At 42.4% G+C, this 23338-nt stretch overlaps 1 protein-coding gene and 1 long non-coding RNA gene across 4 annotated transcripts in view; one reads left to right on the top strand and one right to left on the bottom strand.

Moving 5' to 3' along the window:
* The window catches only part of LOC120374363, a 39082-nt gene extending 18172 nt beyond the window's left edge, over nucleotides 1-20910 (top strand). Inside the window, exons 6-10 of one of the 2 annotated variants that reach the window (XR_005586039.1) lie at nucleotides 119-217; nucleotides 10374-10480; nucleotides 14455-14604; nucleotides 19921-20050; nucleotides 20668-20910. This is a non-coding gene — a long non-coding RNA (uncharacterized LOC120374363). Of the gene's footprint in view, nucleotides 1-118; nucleotides 218-6341; nucleotides 6609-10373; nucleotides 10481-14454; nucleotides 14605-19920; nucleotides 20051-20667 lie in introns of those variants that run through there. The other variant, XR_005586040.1, reaches the window with a different exon arrangement.
* DNAH7 (dynein axonemal heavy chain 7) overlaps nucleotides 1-23338 on the bottom strand; it is a 223295-nt gene that overhangs the window by 178176 nt on the left and 21781 nt on the right. The window contains exons 8-12 of one of the 2 annotated variants that reach the window (XM_039493846.1): nucleotides 21075-21200; nucleotides 15346-15465; nucleotides 12461-12644; nucleotides 11030-11209; nucleotides 9188-9463 (exon numbers count right to left, since the gene is read on the bottom strand). In XM_039493846.1, coding sequence (XP_039349780.1) covers nucleotides 9188-9463; nucleotides 11030-11209; nucleotides 12461-12644; nucleotides 15346-15465; nucleotides 21075-21200 — 886 coding nt within the window. The remainder of the gene's footprint in view (nucleotides 1-9187; nucleotides 9464-11029; nucleotides 11210-12460; nucleotides 12645-15345; nucleotides 15466-21074; nucleotides 21201-23338) is intronic. The other variant, XM_039493847.1, reaches the window with a different exon arrangement.

Genomic DNA, 23338 nt, shown 5'->3' with positions numbered 1-23338 from the left:
AATCTTTGAGCCAGCACTGCCCATATGGCCACATGCAGTCTGAGAGTCCCTGTAGTCCACATCAAGGGCATATAAGGCAGTGTCTGCTAATACCCATTCAGTTTCCTCTCCGCCACAGAATCCAAGGTGTAAAGGACTCTGAGTAGAGGGGGATGGAGCGAAGTGGTGAAATATGCATATGGACAAAACATCTTGAAGAACTGCAGTTACTGTACAGGTAAGTAACTTTCCATTCTCCCTTGGGTGATTGCCCACATACACATTCCATTAATGGTGACTCCACAGCAGTGAACCTGTGAAATGCAGATGGGAGCTCAGAGTTTTTAGAAAAACAAAGACTGCAGCACCACTTTGCTGAACACATTGCCGAACACATTCTTGACCACCACTGTTGCCACTGATCTCAAGGTGGAATGGACCATATCAAGGGCCACCTGAAAGCTGGTTTTGTCCACCACAGAGTCATAGAGTTCAAGGCCAGAAGGGACCACTAGATCATCCAGTCTGATCTCCAGTACATCACAGGCCACCACCTGCACCCAGGACCCACATGCTAAACCCAGCAACTGAAATGAAACCAAAGAATTACAGCCCATGTGAAACTAGACTATTATATGCTATGGGGAGAGAATAGGCGGGACCAAGGGGAACCAGGCTGAAAGCTCTCACAATGACAGGGAATGATTAAGTGAGATATACCCAGATAATTCTGGCAAGTGACCCACACCCACATCCTGCAGAAGAAGTCATAAAACTCCCAAGGACACTACCAATCTGACCTGAGGGAAAATTCCTTCCTGACCCCACATATAGCAATCAGTTAGCCCCTGAGTATGTAAGCAAGAACCAGTCAGCGCATCTCAAAGAGAGAATGCTTGGTGCCACCCTAACCAATGACCATCTGTACCCAGGGTTATCCCTTATGCTTCAGAGGAAGGAGATGAAGAAAACCCTCCTGGCATACGCTGGGGGCGGGGGGAATGCCTTCCTGATCCCTGACTGAGGGTATGTCTACACTACGGGATTATTCCAATTTTACATAAACCGGTTTTTTAAAACAGATTGTATAAAGTCGAGTGCACGCGGCCACACTAAGAACATAAGAACGGCCGTACCGGGTCAGACCAAAGGTCCATCTAGCCCAGTATCTGTCTACCGACAGTGGCCAATGCCAGGTGCCCCAGAGGGAGTGAACCTAACAGGCAATGATCAAGTGATCTCTCTCCTGCCATTCATCTCCATCCTCTGACGAACAGAGGCTAGGGACACCATTCTTACCCATCCTGGCTAATAGCCATTTATGGACTTAGTCACCATGAATTTATCCAGTTCCCTTTTAAACATTGTTATAGTCTTAGCCTTCACAACCTCCTCAGGTAAGGAGTTCCACAAGTTGACTGTGCACTGCATGAAGAAGAACTTCCTTTTATTTATTTTAAACCTGCTGCCTATTAAGTTACTAAGCACATTATTTCGGCGGTGTGTGTCCATGTACCGAGGCTAGGGGCGATTTCTGGAGCGTTGCACTGTGGGTAGCTATCCCATAGTTCCTGCAGTCTCCCCCGCCAATTGGAATTCTGGGTTGAGATCCCAGTGCAAAAACAGTGTCGCGGGTGATTCTGGGTAAATGTCGTGACTCAATCCTTCTTCCGTGAAAGCAATGGCAGACAATCATTTTGCGCCCTTTTTCCCTGGATTGCCCTGGCAGATGCCATAGCATGGCAACCATGGAGCCTGTTTTGGCTTTTGTCACTGTCAACATTTGTGTACTGGATGCTGCTGACAGACGCGGTACTGCAGTGCTACACAGCAGCATTCATTTGCCTTTGCAAGGTAGCAGAGACGTTTACCATCCCTTTTGCACCGTCTGCCATTGTAAATTGGCGATGAGATGATCGTTATCAGTCATTTTGCACTGTTTGCATTTGGAAATTGGTGATGACGGTTATCAATCCTTTTGTACCACCTGCTGCTGTCATGGGTGCTCCTGGCTGGCCTCGCTGAGGTCGGCCGGGAGCACGTGGACAAAAATGGGAATGACTCCCCAGGTCATTCCCTTCCTTATGTTTTGTCTAAAAATAGAGTCAGTCCTGCCTAGAATATGGGGCAAGTGTACTAGAGACCCAGAGAGCACAGCTGCTCCGGGTCAGAGCCCCAGAGATCCCGCAGAAATGATGAGCTGCATGGCATTCTATGGGGTGCCCCTGCAACAACCCACCCATTGCTTCCCTCCTCCCCCAATCCTCCTGGCCTACTGTGGCAGTGTCCCCCCATTTGTGTGATGAAGTAATAAAGAATGCAGGAATAAGATACGCTGACTTTTTAGTGAGCTAAAATGAGGGGGAGGCAGCCTCCCGCTGCTATGATAGTCCAGGCAGTACAACAGAATCTTCATTAGACATGAAAGGTGGGGGGGGGCGCTGATGGAGCTCAGCCCTCAGTTGCTATTATGAGGACGGTTTTCCATCCTTTTGCACCATCTGCCGGGAATGACCAGGAGTCATTCGCATTTTTGCCCAGGCGCCCCCGGCCAACCTCACCGAGGCCAGCCAGGAGCACTCACAGGATGACGAGGACAGTTTTCCACCATTTTGTACTGTCTACCATCAGGAAAGGAAGGGGAGGGAATGCTGCTGTTCAGCACCGCAGCACCGCGTCTACCAGCAGCATGCAGTAGACATATGGTGACATTGAAAAAAGGTGAGAAACTATTTTTTTCCCTTTTCTTTCATGGGAGGGGGGTAAATTGACGAGATATACCCTGAACCACCCGGGACAATGTTTTTGATCCTTCAGGCATTGGGAGCTCAGCCAAGAATGCAAATGCTTTTCGGAGATTGCCGGGACTGTGGGATAGCAGAGTCCTCAGTCCCCCCTCCCTCCCTCCCTCCATGAGCGTCCATTTGATTCTTTGGCTTTCCGTTACGCTTGTCACGCAGCACTGTGTTGAGTTCCTGCTGGGGCCTCTGTCTGGAGATTTTTTAAAATGCTTTGGCATTTCGTCTTCTGGAACGGAGCTCTGATAGAACAGATTTGTCTCCCCATAAAGAGATCAGATCCAGTATCTCCCGTACAGTCCATGCTGATCAGCGCTCCACACTGGACAAACAGGAAATTAAATTCAAAAGTTCACGGGGCTTTTCCTGTCTACCTGGCCAGTGCATCCGACTCCAGATTGCTGTCCAGAGCGGTCACAATGGTGCACTGTGGGATAGCTCCCGGAGGCCAATACCGTCGAATTGCGGCCACACTAACCCATCTGAAATGGCAATACCGATTTGAGCGCTACTCCCCTCATCAGGGAGGAGAACAGATATCGATATTAAGAGCCCTTTATATCGATATAAAAGGCTTTGTTGTGTGGACGGGTGCAGGGTTAATTCGGTTTAACGCTGCTAAATTCGGTATAAACCTGTAGTGTAGACCAGGCCTGAAACACTGAAGCATAAGCTTTAGGAACATAAGACACAAACCAGAAGTAAGCCCAAGGGCTGCTGAGCCCTGTCCCCTGCCATTGCAAGAAAATCCATTATAGATTTGTATTCAAATTTGTCCAGTTCTCTCTTTAAACCAATTAAGTTGTTTGCCCCCCACGACTGCTATCAGGAAGCTGTTCCAGAACCTGCCCTCTCAGATGGTTAGAAACCTTCTTCTATTTTCCAGGATGAATTTGTTGATCGCCACTTATATCCATTTGTTTTTGTGCCAACATTGTCCTTTAGCTTAAATAGCTCTTCACCCTTCCTAGTATTTACCCCCTAATGTATTTATACAGAATAATCATATTCCCTCTCAGCCTTTTTCTTGACTAAATAAACCAAGCTCTTTCAGTATCCTCTCATAAGATAGGCCGTCCATTCCTTTGATCATCCTAGTAGTTCTTTATTCTCTGCACCAGTTCCAGTTTAAATTCATCCTTCTTGAACATGAGTGACCAGAATTATTAACAATATTCCAAATGAGGTCTTACTAGTGCCTTGTAATTAATACTTCTCTATCCCTACTAAAAATTAATATGGCATTAATACTTCTCTATCCTTATGGGAAATGCCTCACTGAATACATCTTTGGATTTCATTTGCCTTTTTTCACAGTGGTATCACATTGGTGGCTCATAGTCATATCCTGTGGTTGACCACACATTCAAGTCTCTCTCCTCCTCTGTTGCTTCCAACTGATGAGTCCCCAGCTTATAGAAGAAATTCTTAGTATTAGACCCTAAGTGCAGCTATACGTTGTAGTTCTGAATTTCATCCCATTTTAGTTTTCAAGGTCATCAGATCTTTCTGTGTAATATTCTGACCCTCCTCTCTTTTGATGATGCCTCCCAACTTTGTATCATCAGCAAATTTTATAAGCACACTCCTACTTTTTGTGCAAGGTCATCAATAAAAATATTGAATAAGATTGGTTCCAAGTCCAGTCCTTGAGGAACTCCTCTAGTAACCTCCCTTTGGTCTGATAATTCACCTTTCAGCACAACCCATTGCCTTCTCCTCTTTCACAAATTCTTTATCTACCTTACATTGCTGGTATTGATCCCCTTCCCTAATTTAACTAATTTCCAAATTTTCCAATATGGCATCCAGCAAAGCGCCTATGAATTCTATGCGCCGCACCGGAACCAATGTCAACTTGGCCTCGTTTACTAGGAAGCCTAGGTTGGCACACATGGCCAAGAGCAGGTCCACGTGGTTCTGGGACTGCGAGCTGCCCTTGAGCAGCCAGTCATCGAGGTAGGGGAATATCTGTACCCCTCGGCATCTGAGATAGGCTGCCACTACCGCCATACACTTTGTGAATACCCTGGGCACGGTGGACAGGCCAAACGGGAGGACCGTAAATTGGTAGTGGTCCTGTCCCACTAGGAAACGGAGGCAGTGTCTGTGCCCCTCGAATATATGGACATGAAAGTATGCGTCCTGAAGGTCCAGGGCCGCATACCAATTGCCAGGGTCCAGAGCGGGTATGATACATGCCAGAGAGACCATGTGGAACCAGCATTTCGCCATGAACAGATTGAGGTCTGTAGTGAGGTGGTTCATGCCCTGAAGGGCTTAAAACAGCCCTGGGGGAAGGTGGTGGCTGAGAGCTCTAAAAGCTGGGCTGATTGGGGAAGCGGCTACAGCTGGGCCACATCCCAATCAGGCCACAGCTGGCCTGTATAAAGAGGCTGTAAGCCAGGAGCCCAGACAGACTCCCTCTAGCTTCTGAGAGGGAGGGACCTGGCTGCAGAGACCTGAGCAGGGTACCTGAGTGAAGCAGGGCTGGGGAAAGGCAGAGGAGCTGGGGAGGCTCCAGCCTGGAAAGCCCCAAGCTGTGGCCTAGCAGAAGACCAATAGTTACTGGGGGTTGCAGAGGGCAGCCCAGAGGTAGGCAAAGGCAGCAGGTCCAAACCCATATCTGGTGACCGGTGATGAGTAGGCTGATACTGCAGTCTGCCCCAGGGTGCAGGGACTAGACAATGACTGGCAGTAGCCATATCCTGAGGCGAGGTAGGGATAGTGGGTGGGGGGTCCCTGGGGAAAGGAGACTCTGAGACAAAGGGGTTACTGCCAAGGGGCAGCACCCCAGATAACAGGGCACCGGGTCCGGGAGGGACACAGGGGCCAAGCGGCAGCAGGACACTGGCCTGCAGAGGGTGCTCCAGATGCTGGAAGAGCTAATTCCCGAGATGACCAGCAGGAGGCACTGCAGCAGTGAGTCCACGCACTGCTACAGGGTCTCGCAAATCTAGGATGGGCCTGAGCCCCACTTTTGCCTTGGGGGTCAGGAAGTAACGGGAGTAAAACCCTTTCCCTCGGAACTCCCACTGAACCTTTTCACAGCTCCCAAGCTGAGGAGCCGACCCACTTCCTGTTGTAGCAGGGGTAGATGCGACAGGTCCCCCCGCCGTCCAAGGGTGGGGGTTGGGAGGGTGGGGATGAGACAACTTGTAGTGTGTAACCCTGGGAAATGGTGTTGAGGACCCATTGGTCCGATGTTATTTGGGACCATTCCACAAGGAACGCAGACAAGCGGTTGCTGAAGGCAAACTTTATTGATAGGAGGGTCCTCTCAGAGGACACCTGGGTACCCTCCTGCAACCAGTCAAAACCACCTCTTGCCCTGCTGCTTGCCCCTGGAGGGCCCAGGCTGCGGGGCAGAGCAAGACTGCCTCTGAGGTTGCCTCTTTTGGGTTTTGGACCTCTTGTAGACGGGCTCGTATCTCGGCTGGGGCGCACGGACGGAGGCCTGTGTCTTAAGCTTTTCCTTGGGTGGAAGATAGAGCCCGAGGGTTTGAGGGTAGTACATGAGTCCTTCATGCCACGGAGCCTCACATGGGTTTGTTCTGCGAACAGGTCCTTGCCATCAAAGGGAAGATCCTGCATCACAGACTGCGCCTCCATGGAGAGCCTAGACAGCAGCAGCCACGATGTCCTGCACATGGACACGTCCAAGGCCATGGACCGAGCAGCCGTGTCAGCTGTATCTGATGCCGCCTGCAGAGCCACCTTTGCGGCAGTGGCGCCTTCCTCCACCAGTGCCTTAAAATCCTTGCTTTCGTGCTCCGGAAGGGAGGGCTGGAATTTCGACAGTGACCCCCACAAGTTAAACTCATATCAACTGAGGAGGGCCTAGTGGTTGGCCACCCAGAGCTGGAAGCTGGCCAATGAATAAAGCTTCCTGCCACACGAGTCCAGTCTTTTAGAGTCTTTATTTTTGGGTGTGGGTCCTGGTTGACCCTGTCTTTCCCTATGATTTACGGACTCCACCACTAGGGAGTTGGGGACCGGGTGGGTTTAAAGGTATTTGTGTCCCTTCATGGGCACAAAGTATTTGCGCTCTGCCTTTTTTTGACATTGGGGCGAGGGAGGCCGGTGTTCGCCAGAGGGCATTGGAGATGTTAGCCCCCCCTTCATGCAGCGGGAGGGCCACTCTGCCCGGTACCAAGGATGAGAGCACATTAAACAGCGAGTCTGATGAGCCCTGAAGTTCTCCTGCAGTTCGGAGGGGGGTGGGGTTGCAATTTTTTCATCCGGTGCGGAAGAGGGGGCAGGTATGGGGCTCTGAGGGGCAGGTACCAGGCCGGTGCCACGGGACCCACCCCTTGGTCGGACTCCTCATTTGATGCCGAGGATCCATGACCCGCCGATCTATCCCTCTGATGCCCCTGCTATTGACTAGGGCCTTGCTGGGCATGCACGAGGGGCAGGGGGTCCACTGGCACCACTGGCCTTGCCACAGGGGCCTTGCCATTGACTCTGCTGCAGCACCAGTGGCACCAGCTGCTCAGGTTGGCCCAGCTGAGTCATAGGGCGCCGCATGGAGGTCGAGGTCGGGGTTACCAACAACCTATCGGTGCCATGGGAGCGGTACAAGCACTGGTACCGAGAGCGACGTCTGCCACAGGACTGGGACTCTGACGTCGACGAACGGTGCTGCCTTGAGCTGGTACTCCAGTGCACGTGGCGAGTACGCACACCTGCTGTGGAATACACATGAACATGCACTCGAAGAAGAATGTTGGCTTGCGGGAGTAGGATTGCATACCACAGAGTGCCAATTAGGGCCATAATTGATAACCATATGAATACTAGACTGATGGATCCGGGGAGGATACCACATAGGTCTGTTCCTTATGAGACTCATGCCTTTCACTGCTCAGAGAGCAGTCTCTTGAGTTTCTCCCTAATTCCTAATGTGACAACCATTGTAAGAATGCTTGATAGAGATCTTAGAGATCTTGATACAAGAGAGCTATATCAAGCATTCTTACAACTAGAATATCCACCTGCTGAAGTGAAGAAACAGATTGACAGAGCCAGAAGAGTACCCAGAAGTCACCTACTACAAGACAGGCCCAACAAATAAAGTAAAAGAATGCTAGTAGCCATCACCTTCAGCCCCCAACTAAAACCTCTCCAGTGCACCATCAGGGATCTACAACCTATCCTGAAGGACGATCCCTCACTCTCACAGATCTTCGGAGACAGGCCAGTCCTCACTTACAGACAGCCCTCCAAACCTCTGGCAAATACTCACCAGCAACCACACACCACACAACAGAAACACTAACCCAGGAGCCCATCCTTGCAACAAAGCCCATTGCAAACTCTGTTCACATATCTATTCAGGGGACACCATCATAGGACCTAATCATACCAGCTACACTATCAGAGGCTCATTCATCTGCACATCTACCAATGTGATATATGCAATCATGTGCCAGCAGTGCCCCTCTGCCATGTACATTGGCTAGACCAGACAGTCTCTACGCAAAAGACTAAATGGACACAAATCAGACGTCAAGAATTATAACATTCAAAAACCAGTAGGAGAACACTTCAACCTCTCTGGTCACTCGATTACAAATCTCAAAGTCACAATACTCCAACAAAAAGACTTCAATGAGAAACTGCAGAATTGGAATTAATTTGCAAACTTGACACCATTAAATTAGGCTGGGAGTGGATGGGTCATTACACAAAGTAAAACCTATTTCCCCATGCTAATTTTTCCACCTACTGTTACTCACACCTTCTTGTCAACTGTTGGAAATGGACCATCCTGATTATCACTACAAAGGTTTTTTTTCTCCTGCTGATAATAGCCCACCTTAACTAATTACCCTCGTTATAGTCAGTATGGCAACACCCATTTTTTCATGTCCTCTTTGTATGTATATCTTCCTACTGTATTTTCCACTGCATGCATCTGATGAAGTGGGTTTTAGCCCACAAAAGCTTATGCTCAAATAAATTTGTTAGTCTCTAAGGTGCCACAAGTACTCCTCGTTCTTCTTGCTGATACAGACTACCACAGCTACCACTCTGAAACCTGAGTGTGTAAAAGAAGCGGACACTGCCACAGCCCTGGACAGCTAGAAGGAACTGAAGGACATTTGGGCCCACTCTGCCCTTTATGCTCTCACGTGAAAGAAAGGGCATTAGGCTGCAGGAGTGGCCCCAATAGACACTGCTGGCCAAAACAATCCAATCACATATGCACAGGGTACATGGACACGAGAAGTTGGATCCATGTGGACAATTAATCGAAGAACCATCAGCTTCTTCTAGGAAACTGATGAGATCCAACTCACTTTAAGTACTGCTAATAATGATAAACTCTGATATACAGCATACCTAGTACAAAAGTAACTTTAAAATAAACTCAATGTCTTATTCTGAAAATCAATATAATTTACCTTCCTAGAAGTGTACTGTATTTCCTCACTGAGGTTTTGGTATTTGACAGCTTCTCCTGTTATTTCTTCAAAGGTATGTTCCTCTGACAGGAACTGATCAATATCCTCTTCAGCTTGTTTGTTTATCAACAAATTGTACTTATCATACAGTTTGAGATGCTCCATAGGTGCAATGCTTTCTTTGGCAATCTCTTCTTTGATCCTTCTCTTATGCTCATCCAGGATCTCATCGAGGATAATAGGTTTCAAATTAGTGGATTTAGACTTGCTTTCCGGCTTTGGAAAAACACATTGTTTCTGTAACTTGTTTTACTATGTTTATCTCATGAACAATAAAAATTGCACAAAATAATCAATTAAATGTTACATAATCATGCAGCTTTCTAAACTGAATTTAGTTATGTAGGTCTTGTCTAGACAAACAGTAGTTTGTGGAAAACTGGAGTATAAATCTACAGAGCTCCAGCATGCTTCATACTAAATGTCTACGTGGACTCTGCATACTAAAAGTTCCCTAGTGTGTTCAGACCTACAGCCAAAGGACAGTTAGTATGCAGCACCACAACTTACCATGCACTAACTGTTCGTCTACACATGTCCAAAAGATATTCCTGCTGTATGGCTACTCAAATTCAGCATCAAACTCCTTTATGTCCTAGTTTATAAAATGGTAGTTTGAAAAGTCTCACTGGCTATCAAGAATATAGAAATGTATCATTCAGATATTGTTAGAGTATGTCAATATGCTATTTTAAAAAATAAAAGATGTTTATTGCTATTTCAAATTTAATCTATGTTAATTTTATTTTATCTGGAGAGTCACAACAACTTCAGTCTAGATAGTCTTGCTATCAACTGATGAATCGTGATATTCAAATTAAACTGACCAACTTCCTGCAAGTCCCTAATGAGCTTTCAAGCCTGGAGGCACACGCACTATTTATATCCTTTTCCAACATTCATTCTAAAAATGAAAGGAATTATATTTGGCAGTCAGCCTCTTAATAAACTGATTATCTGTTTGAAACACATGTTATTCTGTTTTATTTGTTTGTCACCTGATAGCTCACTGAGTAGAAACCTGATTCAGGAAAGTATAATTATTCAGGACAGCACTTTAAACATGTGCTTAACTTTAGGTATATTGATAACATTGAAGGCCATAGTGTCTCACTTTCTCCCCTAGCTCCACTATCACAAGTCTCTGGAAACAATCAGACAGAGGAATGAGGAAGAAGCATCAGACGGCAACTCCGTTAACTTTTTCCAGGTTATGAATTACATCCTTAAATTGTAAGTAATATGCAATTTGGAATCAAGGTGGAGAAAACTAATTAAAATAGCTTTTTATGGTTTTGTTTAGTGTGCTTTAGCCTGGATAGCTTGCCCATTGGGGCTATTATTTTAATTTGCTTCATAACGTTTAGATGATTAAAACAATTTAAACTTAGTGAGTTCCTTAAAAGATATGCTTTTAACCTCTATTAGTAATAATCAGTTCACAAGAATTTATATTTAACACAAGACTATCCTTTGCATTAACAAAAATGAAGGCAGTTTTCATAACATTAAGGTCAGAAAAGTTTTAAGAAATACAAACGTATTACCTGTTTTCTACTAAGAATAAAATTACAGAAATTGGATTTTAAGAGAATAGTTTAAATGTCTTAGATTAATAAAGTTAGAATTGTTTCAAGTATTCTACAATGTACTAAAAGAGCAATATTATACTACTGTGAAAGATATAAAAGAAGAATTATTAATCAAATTAACCTATGATCTAAATCTAGCAACAACAGAGTGAGAAAACAAAAACAAAGTTATAAAATAGTAATTTCTTACCCACTTAGAATACAATTTGGTCTCAACTCTTGGCACAAGACTGATAGCTTTAATCATAACATTATAAATATTCAGAAATATAACTTCATAATCATTAAATTCAGGTTCAAACTTAATACAGTCTTTGTCAAGGATCAGCCTCATGATGAAACCTGAATGCTCATAAGCTCGAACAGATTGCTAACAAAAACAGAATGAAATATATTAGTTACCTCAGCTCATACAGGAAAAGTTAAAAAAATATTATTTCAAAACCATTACAGCTTAAGCACTGAAATCTTTAAGGGTGCTAATTGCAAATGGCATGCCTTACATAAAGTAAGCATGATAAAAATTACATGTAAAATTGCTCTGATAAAATTTACGAAACAGTGGCATTCATTAAGACTACATTCAACTTGTTATTTTGTCAGTATGTGGCAGGAGTATATACTATGTACTATGCCCAACCAGAACTTTATAAAGTTAGTTATACAAGTCAAGGTTGTAGCAGCTTTACATTATTAGCACTCACACACAACACCACATGCAAGGTGAGATTCTGCTCTCAGTTGCACAATATAAATCCATTTACTTTAATAAAGCTACTGCAGATATACACTGGTGTAATGTAAGGAAAATCTGATCCACAAAAATGAACCTGAGAGTATTATGGGGATAATATTTGCACCACAGAACACTAGACTACTCTTTTTTTCCTGTGGTGGGGCTTCCAAGGAATCCAACCATGGGATCTCTAATACTGTATTAATCCCTGATGAATTCCAGCTATCTCTTTCCTGTTAAAACCCTTATTTCATCTCTGTCAGACTGCCACCATTTTAATAACATATTATAAATATGCTGAAATCACCATTATGAAGGGATATATATTTAATTGAAATACAGATAAAATTATCCATCAGACAACAAATATCACTTAATGAATGAGCAGACAAAATAACAGGAACAGAGGGGAGCTGGAGTGGGCACAAATTGTGAAGGAAAAAGAGGATCATGCCCGCTTCACAGCATGCTTCCCTGGGATCCTATGGAAGTTCCTCCACCAGCATTCTCTGGGAGTGGGGGTCCATGCAGATTTGAGGGCAAGGCTGGAGTCCGATGGAACAGAGACAGGGAACAACTACACTCCGCAAGATTTGGATGCACATCAATGTCTTCCAGTTACAAATCTAATTGACTACAACTACAAATTATATTTTTGATTGACTGGATCCAAAATATGTTAATATTTCCCTTTTCACTTGACAAAAATAAAGGTGCTTTTGCTTTATTTTCCTTGGATATTTTAACAAGATTGTAGCTTGCCATTACAATTTTTATGATTTCTTTTTGATAAATCTTTTCAGAAAAAATAGATTAAACATGGAAAAAGTCATTTTATGTACATGGACTACCAACTCTGCCTTATTAGTATCTAACCCTACTTACTGGAGGCTGTACAATTAAATCCGTGAAGTCCTGCATTGAAAGTAAGGCTAAGTTTTGCAGTTGTCGAGTCATTAAAGTAGCAGCACAGTCGAAGAAAGATTCTAATTTGGCACTGCTGGCGTTAGTGGGCACCTGCTTTCTTTTATTTCCTTGGTAATAGATATTTTGCACTTCTGGAAACCACCTTGAAAGAACAGAAGAGGATGTTTTAAGTGATTAGAATGAGCAAACTCTAGTTTTTAAATAAATTTTTATATTATATCTCTTTTAATAAAGTCCTAAGACACTGTAGTATATCTGAGCAACTATAGCTTAACTTGAGTGGTGTCATATTGCTGAGTGACTTAAACAGGGAATGTTTACCTGAAATGTTATCTGCTATTATGGAATCAAATTTCAAATATAAAATGTGAGAGAGCTAAGTTTATCATCTTGTTCTGGTCTTTTATTTTTCAGGCAAAAGGGAACAGAAGTGTTGCAGAGGTAGCACTCTCAGTCCCTGGAAGAAATAGTTTCTTGTGGCACTTATGAGTGACCTCACTAAGTATTAATAAAAAGAATTGACAGAGATCCAAAGGGAATTCTGTCCAACTGTTGCCGGCCATGAGATGGAGCCGCATGAATAGGGAAACATAAAGCACAAGCACAAAAGAGTCTGTAATTCGAGGTTCTGCCAAGGATGCAGAGGAACCCTCTCCAAGATGTGGGTGGAATATATGAGACTCTAGCACAGTAAAACCAATATATAACACAGAACTCATTGTAAGATATAACATTTAAAGTTGATGACATAAACTCAGTTTTCATTTGAAAGACAAATCTAAGAAACTGCTCACTCTGGAATGTGTAGATAAACATCCAGCACTTCAAATAACAAAAAAGAAGGTGGAAAGTTTTGACAGAGTTTCTTTATATAAGTAAAAACGAAAATGGTAGCTAAAATATTAATGAATGATTGCAAGAAGCCAAAAAGCAAACAGATTATAGAATGGTCACCAATCTGGGGTACACTGAAACAATATAGCCTCAAAATAAGATTTTCAAAAATGAAAAAGTAATTTTGGGTACTACAATGGAGCAGGGGCGGCTCTACCTTTTTGGCCGCCCCAAGCAGTCATGCGCGGGAGGCGCCCCGGAGCCGCGGACCTCCCGCGGGCATGACAGCGGAGGGTCCGCTGGTCGGCTGGACCTCCCGCAGCTGCAGTTGAGCTGCCACAGGCATGCCTGCGGGAGGTCCAGCCGAGCCACGGGACCAGCGAACCGTCCGCAGTCATACCTGTGCGAGGTCCACTGGAGCCGCGGGACGAGCGCCCCCTCCGCAGTCATGCCTGCGGCAGGTCCGGTCGTCCCGGGGCTCCGGTGAACCTCCCGCAGGCATGACTGCGGCAGGTCCGCCGGCCCAGCCTGCCGCCCCACGCGCGTGCTTGCCGCGCTGGGGTCTGGAGCCGGCCCTGCAATAGAGACCCCGTTAGAAGATTGATTTCCAAAGAGTACTGAGTATTCACCCTCTGAGAAACAGGCGCTTTAAAGTGTCTCATATTGAACACAAAAAGGCACGTCACCCAAAATCATTGCCTTATTTTTAAATCCTGGCCTTATATCAAGTCTCTTTAGGTCTTCAGGTTTTTGTAAATACAATATTCCTTAGATGATTTATTACTGTAACAACTATAGAGCTGAATGTGTAAGTAATGAAAGAACAAATTCAACACTGTCTTCAGAGACAGTGCCATTAATGCTACAGTAAATTCATCTGAGTTACAGACCTATATTTTTACTTGAATCCACTCAAGAGTAACATGGTTGGGGCCTGATTCTTCTGCCAAAAAAAGTCAATGGGAAAACTCGCTTTGAGCTCAGTGAGAGCAGAAGTTGGCTTTATTGTACAGTAGAAATGTTTAAATGCAAACTACAGATTTTTATCTTAAATTGTCATAACTTATTTACTAGGCAGTGATAATAGATATATATTTTTTCCTTTACTAATCTTGCAGTTCTTCAACATTCAAAACTGACTTCAGTAGGAAGCTACAAGCATAGAACAAAGACAGGACTGGGCCCACTGAAGTGTCTTGCAAGAATAATATTGCTACACTGTTCAACAAAACTTAAATTGAAAATCAAAGAAAGCAAAATACTAAAAGGTAGGTCTTCATTAGGTTAAAATTCCTAAACAATAAATTATACTCATTTTGACCCTGATCCTTCAATGGGGCTCCACAGCGGGTCTGTGCTAACGAATCCCATTGCAAGATTAGGGCCTTCTATAGGAGGGGTTCTAGATATGAAACTATAGTTTTTCATCTATACTCAAGCAGTATAAGAAAGACTGCTTCTGGAGAGCTGTGATTTAGATCTGTAGTACTGGAATAATATGTGGCTAATGTGAATTAGTATTCCTATCAATAACAATGTTTTTATGACAACAAACCAAAAACACAGACATTTTAAATGGATCCTGTAATCAGTATGTTAAAAGCTTACAGTCGCCACAGAATGACAACCAAAATAAGCGAGCAAAGTAGACTATTTCAAACTTCAAGTACAGTTTCTCATCGTTGTCTAAAATCCAGAATAAGCATTACTGCATAAATCAGTATGATATACTTAGCATTTATACATCTCTTTTCATCCATAAATCTCAAAGCATTTTACAAAGGAGAGCATCATTATCCCTGGTTTACACAACAGGAAATTAAAACAGAACAACAATTACATTGATACATTTTAATTGTACATATTAGAGAAAAGGATGCCACTCTTTCTTTTTTCCCAAAAAAACCAAAAAGGCAAACTAATAAAAAAAAACCTTCCAAAGATATACAGAGCAGAAGTTAAAGATTTCTTCCTGTGCAACTTAAACATAAAGATATATTTGATCATACTTTTTAAGTAGAACTTCTTTGGCAGATTCCATGTGCTTCAGGGCAATATTCTGGAAGAATGAGAGTTCCATTGCTTCCTGACGATTGTGAAATGTTTCTTTATCAACTAAGCGTAAATTTCTGTAAGACAGCCATAAAATGAATATTTTAAGTATATATTCTTTTCACTTTGTATTTCTCTCACTGAGTTATTGTTTATAAAAGGAAAATTACCAAATTACATAGTTAAAAATTATAACTAGGACTATACCAAATTCACAGTCCATTTTGGTCAATGTCATGGTCATAAGATTTTTTAAATCATGAATTTCATTATTTCAGCTATTTAAATCTAAAATTTCATGGTGTTGTAGGGGTCCTGACCCAAAAAGGAGTTATGTGTAGGGGGGAGGTCACAAGATTATTGTAGGGGGGGTTGCAATCAATGTTTCCTCTAATTTTTTACATCCACGTGTAGAATGAATTTTGTGATGTGCACCAATATGGAGAGTGAGAGCTCTGGCTGGGGGTGCGGGCTCTGGGGTGGGCTGGAAATGAAGGGTTTGGGTGAGGGATGAGGCTATGAGGTGGGGCAGAGGGCTGGGGTGCAGGGATGAGGGCTCCAGCTGGGGGTGCAGGCCCTGGGGTGGAGCTGGGGCAGGGAGAAAGGACTCCCACAACGCTCTCTTGGCACAGCAGCCCCAGGGCTGGGGCGAGAGGAGAGGCACCTCTGCCCGACAGCAGCAGCTCCGGAACCCCCATCCCTCAGAATGGGCTACCCCTGGACCACTAGGGTGCCAAATTCTGCTGGATAAGCAAAGAAAGCCATCCGTACATGGTGGTAACTGCTACTGGTGGGAAAATGTGCCAGTTGCAGTTTGTGCCACTACACCAGCAGCAGCTCCGGGAAGAGGCACCTGTCCCTGCCAGCAGCAGCTCCAGGAAGAGGCACCTCTCCCTGCCAGCAGCAGCTCCGGGAAGAGGCACCTCTCCCTGCCAGCAGCAGCTCCGTCAGGATCCCCAATTTGAGAAACACTGATCTGCCCAGTGAAATCTGTATAGCATAGGTAAAAGCACAAGACCGACCAGATTTCACAGTCCGTGACATTTTTCATGGCCGTGAATTTGGCAGGGCCCTAATTATAACCTACTTCTTAAGTTTGAATTTAAAAGTATTTCACATCCATGATTTTAATTAAAATAGCAAGTTGCTATAAGATATTTGCTACTATTAGTCTAGGAAAACAAAATCTAAATTTAAAATAAATATTGCAATATTGCCTACAAGTTTTGCATATGCTTCACATGTGCAATGAGATGGCTAGGGTTTCAGAGAACTTTAAATATGATGTTTAAGATAATGGAACGACTCACATGAGTAAAGTTAAGCATATGAATAAATGTTTGCAGAATTGGAGCCCATGTGCAGGTGACTAATTCTACTTACATTCAGGAAAAATACCTTGTGTGTGCTTTAAATGGTTCCCTTCTAGTAAAATTCAACTCAAGAAGCTTCACAAATATACAAAAACACAAATATAAGACAGAAATAACACTTTAGTAAATTTAGTAATGTGAGTCAGCTAGCAAAATTGTCTTTAACATTTGCAAGGTATTCAAAGCCAAATAAATTGAGTGCTTGTCTGATACTTAGCAGATGTAAAAACAAATCTGTAATCTACTACTGCAATTGCTTTCTGGTTGGCAAGCCACTGTGGATGCAATGTTGATTCAATCTTCTGGTGTCAGTCAAAAAGAGCAGGATCATGCAATTTTGTCTACTCTGAGAAGCAAAAAGGAAACTCTGGGCCAATTAACTGACTGAACAGAAATAATAAGGTGAATGAGGAAGAGGGTTGAGCAAAGAGAGGAAAAATACCTGCAAGTGCCCTGCTGAGCAAGATACTAACCCTTTCCTACTTGGAAACAATCCTAGTGCAGATTGACTGACTGAAGCATTCCTCCTCCAAATGCCATATCAACTAGTGTGGTCAGGTTCATATGGAGGTGCTTGGTGAAAAGGTGGACAGAGCTCCAGGTGACTACTCTGCAAAAGTCCATCCATTTTCAAACAGAGGGCTGGACCAAGAGAAGCTTGTATGAGGACTTCCCACAATTTAGGAAAAAAGGTAATTCCACTTCCTCCTGCTGTATGGAAGAGGTCTTACAGGACTGAGTAATATGAGAAAAGGCACAGTCATAATTGTCTGAGAAAACATGCCTGGGGCATCTGCAGAAGAAGGGGGAGAACAAATTGAGAAGCAGGGGTGATAGGCAAAGGTATTGGGCCCAAATCTCCCTTCCCCTCTTCAAGGGGTCTGGTATAAGGGGTATGTGATAATTGCCTTCAGTTGCAAAGAGCTCCCTAGAGGCTACAGAAGAAGGAATGGGGAAAAGAGGAACTCATTGAGAGGAGGATCAGTTTAAGAAGTTCCTTGTGGGGAACAGAGATTCCATGATCCTCGAGCAGAGAAACTGTGTATATTCTATGATTCTATGATTCTACTGACTGAGGTAATGACCTAAGGTATAAGGAGCTCTTCTTCTCATACAGAGAACAGGGAGTCACTGAAGGGTGGGCCTGAAAGGAGTCTCCCAACTCCACTCCTTCCCTTTTACTGATGATCTGGCTGTCCTGTCCAAAAATGGGCAGAGCAGAGGTGTTCCAAAGTAATGTGAGGATGCCTGGTTTGAGTCTACTCCTACTGTCAAAAAAGCTGGATGGAGAGAACCACAGAGCTACTGCTTAAATGGGTATTGTAGGTACACTAGCCATGAGATGGGTGAGAAGAGGGAAACACCACATACAGGGCACCTTCCCAACATTTTTATTTTAAACAACAGCAAAACAGGCTTGCAGACAGTATCTTCAGTGACTCCTGAGGCTGAAAAGATCATTTGATTCGGTGCAAGGGGCTTTCTGCCATCCTCAACACAAAGCAGGATGACTGAGATTTAAGAGAATGCCTGAGAGGGGAGGAGGATGAGTGATAAAATTGTTTGTGCTAAACAGGTTCTCTGATGACTGTCAGTAGGGGAAAAAATCAACGTAGCATCCTCACTGAGGAGCCAAGCCACAGTCCAGCTTTTCAAACTTAAAGGCTTGATCTCCAATCATATTACAACAAATACTAAGATAATTTTTCTACAGAAAATTTATTTGGTATGAGGACAGAGGAAGATGGATACAAAAAAACTGGAGATTTGATATGCATATCAGATAATCTCCATTTAAATGGTAAGAACAGGAACTTTGGGGCCTGATGCTGCACTCGCTGTACAGTCAATACTCCAGCAGACTTACAGAAGAGTTTTCGGTGCAAAAACTGCTTTCAAAAACTAGTCATAACTGACCCAGTTACATATGGTTCCATTTTGTTGTTTACATAGAAGCTTAACCATGTTCCACTGCTAGGCTAAAGTTATTGAAGAAATGATCTTATCACCTTAAATAAGTATCTCCAACACCCAGATGGGGACTGGTCCCCTCTCACTGAAGTAGGTGGGAGTTTCTGATCAGGACCAGAGTTCCCAGTCAGTGAAGGCTAATGTTTCCAAAGAGGAGACCCACTGCCAAAGCCAGGGAGTGATTCAACCAAGGAGAGATCCTTGCTGGTGATGACCAAAGCAGTAAAAAAAAAATTTAAAAAAACCAAAACACCACAAACAACAAAAAACTGGATATGTCCATATCAAAGATGCCTAGGAGAAATCCAGAACCCAGACAGGTGCACTCTGTCTCCCCTTCTTCAACAGAACCCAAAAGAACTGGGAGGACTGCCTCAAACTACTTGTAATGAAGGAAGCTCTGAAGACTTATTTGACTGAGACTGGAACGGTCAACATCAAGAGGCACCTCAACTCTGAATACCCAATAAACATGGCTATATGCATGGCAAAAGTAGTGTCAAAGTCCCAGGCCAAAGAGGAACATGAAGACTGATGCTGAAAGCTCCTCACTGCTAAACCCTGCAGATTTGAGAACAGCTCTAAATGATTTTGTTTACTAGAAGCTTCCAAGATCATGTGACAAGGGCATATATATCCCAACAGTTATCTATACAGAAAATTCTCAAAGCAGAACATCATCAATTTCAGAAGCCCAAGATAAAGATTCTAAATTCTGCACCCTATTTGTCAGAGTATATGAAATTTAGTAGATAAGTGAAGAATATTTGACAGAAATAGTTTATTGCCCCTTGATTAGTTCCTACAATTCAACAAAAATGTCTATTTAATTAAATTAATCAGTTTAAGATCTTTAAAAGGAGCATCATATTTTACTAAAAAGGAATCTTACTAGAATAGTTTGCATTTCTGATTATTATAGAATCTGATTAACTGTCAAATGCTGCTTAGTGGGTAGCTGAAGAAGTCTCTGTCACAGAAATTTGGACTGTCCCCACTAGTCATATCTGTAGATTTAGAAGACAAACCTAAATTTGACAAAAAATCTTATACAAGTTTTTTTTTCCAATGTCTTTTTCTTGGATGTAAAAATATACATTTTAAAATTAATTGGATGTCACATCTGAAAATTTTCACTTGGAAGTTGATTTAATTGAAGATTCAAATTAATGTCACTGTTATTTGAAGGTCCTGAATCATCAGAAACAGAAATAATATCCTGCTCAACCACAACTTTCAAAATTTTTAAAGATAATTCCCTCTGACAATATAAAGTTACTTCAGGAACTACTTAACCAGAATCAGCTACACTAATCAAGTAAGAGGATACTTCTTTGCTTTCTCACCTCCTACACAATGAGAATATGTATATGTATATACTCAATCATAAGCCGGTTCATTTATAAGCCGACCCCCAAGACGTATAAGTAAAAATGGAAAAATTTTATAACCCGTTAATACGCCGACCCTATAATTCAGGGGTCAGAAAACTTTGGCTCCTGAGCCATCAAGATAATCCGCTACTGGGCCAAGATGTTTTGTTTACCTTGAGCATCTGTGGGACTGCCATACTTGCATAATTCTCTCAATAGCTCACATGGTACTCCTTCAACTGTTGATTATATCCCACAAGAATGGGAATATATGAATTCCTCTTTTCTTAGCCTAGCAGTTAACACTGTTGAGAGCCTGAAATATAACATTCTGAACTATGTATCCATTGGTAGCAAAATATTCTGAGAGTACTGCATAAAAGGATGTCAAGGCAGCCATCAGACAAATGTTATAAATTTGTGGGGCTAGATGGCTGAGATAATAGACACTTTTTTCCATCCTGGAATAAGCCTTTTTGCATGCTCCTTTTCTGAGTAATCTTTTTTTTTTTTTAGGCTATTAAACATTTTTCTAATGCTGAGTTTTTGCCTTTCATTATAGACTCAGTGGCTGTTCTTCTGGTCTCCTACTTGGTCACAATGATAGAAGCAGAAAAGTAACAAAAATGTGTTTGGAATGTCTGACTGGTTCTGGGCCATTCTTCATTAACCAACTTTAAGATTTAGCAGAAGTAAATCAAAATAGGTCCATTGCCCCAACGAAAACATGTAAGTCAGTGCAACTTCAAAATGAAAGGAGGCAATGGTCTTCCCATGACATGGGTATATAATCATCTCCCTCACTTTCAGTCCCAACCCACGCACTGTATCAGGAATGTGGCCAGCTATATAGAGTCAACAATCACTTGGAAGAGTTCCTTAGTAACCTTAAATCCTAAGATGACAAAGTAAGCAGGTTTTGCACATTTTCTGTCAAAAGAGCTTGAAATCTACAGGGTCCACACTTACTTAAAAGAAGTCTCCCATAAGTCCAGAACAGCCAACATTGTGGGGTTCATTGCATACAAATTTTCCTTTATGTAACTGCAGGCTGACAAGAAAGACTTGTTCCAAGGTTTTGGCACAACTTCCATTCTAAACAAAACAGTAAAATAAAGTCTCCAATTAGTCATGCTAAGAATCCAAAAGATATGTATATTTCCTTAATAGTTATAATTGTGTTGCATGCTACTGAAATTTACAATTTGGGAAATAAAATTAATTTCTTCTTTCACTCTTCAGAAATTAAAAATATTGTCCTAGAATATTGGGGAGTACATATAAAATTAAATATTGAGATAGAATTTTATGGTAAAACTTAAGCAGAGATATGTAACTCATTCACGGTCCCTTATGACTTCTTAGAGCTCATCAAACTAATTAGATTACATGCATGCTGCTTATACAGGTAATTAACCAATATTTTTTCTCAATGATTTTGAATATGTAATAGGTAAGGCTGTATGTTTGTCACAATCATGATTTTTGTCACAAAATCCATGCATTCTAAGGTCTTTTAATAAAAAGTCATTGCCTTTTTCACCTCAGTCTGCCTGCTACTAAGTACAATTTTCATGTATTTTTACATATTTGGCACTTTGTGGTATCCTGCTAACTTTACATACATTAAAACCTGTTGATCATAGTTATTTAACACTTTCTAATGGAAAATAGATTTAATAGTTAAAATATTTTGTGCCATGACTTTTTAAAAAGCTAATATAACAAAAAAAAATTGTGACAGAGATTAACATTTCTTGCCTGTAACCAGAGTTCTTTGAGATGGACTCTGCATGTTCACATTCATGGGATGTGCTAATGGTGCGGCTCTGAGGGTGGAATATTTTGATAGCAGTACCTGTCTCTCTATTCACTGTTCCTGAATGTTGTGAGGACCAAGGTACAGAAGGGAACATGGTATTCCAGCCACCTCATTTCCTTCCAACAATCCCCTCAAATCTGAGTTTGGAATTAGGACTCGGAGAAAGAAGGGAAGATGGTCTGGGAGTGAGACTAGAAAGAGTACCTCTAAAAGAACTTAAGTTACAGGTAAGTAACCTTCATTTCTTCTTCGAGTGGCCTCTGATTATTCTCATTATGGGATAGTTTGACAAGCAGTACTGATCTTGAAGAAAGGTGGGACATGGAGTCCTAATTAAAGAGGGATTGAAATACTGCTCTGCCAAACTGAGCATCTTATCTAGAGACTAGGTCCAAAGAGCAGTGTTTTGTAAATGTATCTATGGATCTCCACATTGCAGCCCTACAAACTTTTGTACGTGGAACATGTCGAAGGCATGCCATTGATTCACCATAGCTGTGGTGGAGTGAGGATAGGGATGGATGCTAATGTGTAGGCTCCTTATATGCATAGCCTAACCCAATTTGATAATGCCTAAGAGGTGATCACTTAACCTTTTTTATTATTAGCATAACGTGAATAGATTTGGAAACTTTCTTAACTATTTAAATAATAAACTCAAGCCCTTATTGCATCTAAAACTAAATGATGCAATTTATTTTTCACCTGTATGTGCATGTGGGCTTGGGAAAATTACCAGCAGGTTAATTGACTGATTAGTGTGAAATTGGGTTACCAGCGTAGTAGAAACCTGTTGGTGACATAGCACAACTTTATCTTTTTGGAATACTATAAATCACAGGTCAGCCATAAGAGGCTGCAGTTCACTCACTTTTCTAGCTGATGTTACAGCTATGGTGAAAGCTGTTTTAATTGAAAGGTGAAATAAAGACTATTCTCCCACTGGCTCAAAGGGAGTCTTCATAAACTGTGTTAGGACTATGTTAAGATCCAATGCTGGTGAAGGGTTCTTGACTGGTTGGTAGAAGTTCATCAACCCTTTCATAAATCTCTTTACTGTCCCATGTGTGAAAACAGATTGTTTTCTATGAGTGATAAGTCAATATGGTTGCTAAATTAACTTTAATTGATAGAGACTTGAAAATTTCAGCTGTACCATGTATTCCAATATAGCCTGAATGAAAGCTGTGGTTAGGACTATATTGTTACTCTTTGCCCAGAGGAAAAAAATCTCTTCCACTTGAGGATATACCGCTTATGGGATGATTCTTTCCGATGAGTTAATTAAGACATGTATCTCTAGTGAGAAGATTTTTCTAATTCTTCCAGAGCCCTATAGCCCAAGATAGCAGGCACTAATAGGAAAAGTGGATATGAGTAATAATCCATTCCATGCTGTAGAGCCAACAGA

Source organism: Mauremys reevesii, linkage group 11, assembly GCF_016161935.1.
Source record: "Mauremys reevesii isolate NIE-2019 linkage group 11, ASM1616193v1, whole genome shotgun sequence".
In the NCBI taxonomy this organism is placed as follows: Eukaryota; Metazoa; Chordata; order Testudines; family Geoemydidae; genus Mauremys; species Mauremys reevesii.
Note: the sequence above shows the minus strand (reverse complement) of the source record. Positions and strands in the feature narration are given on the sequence as shown.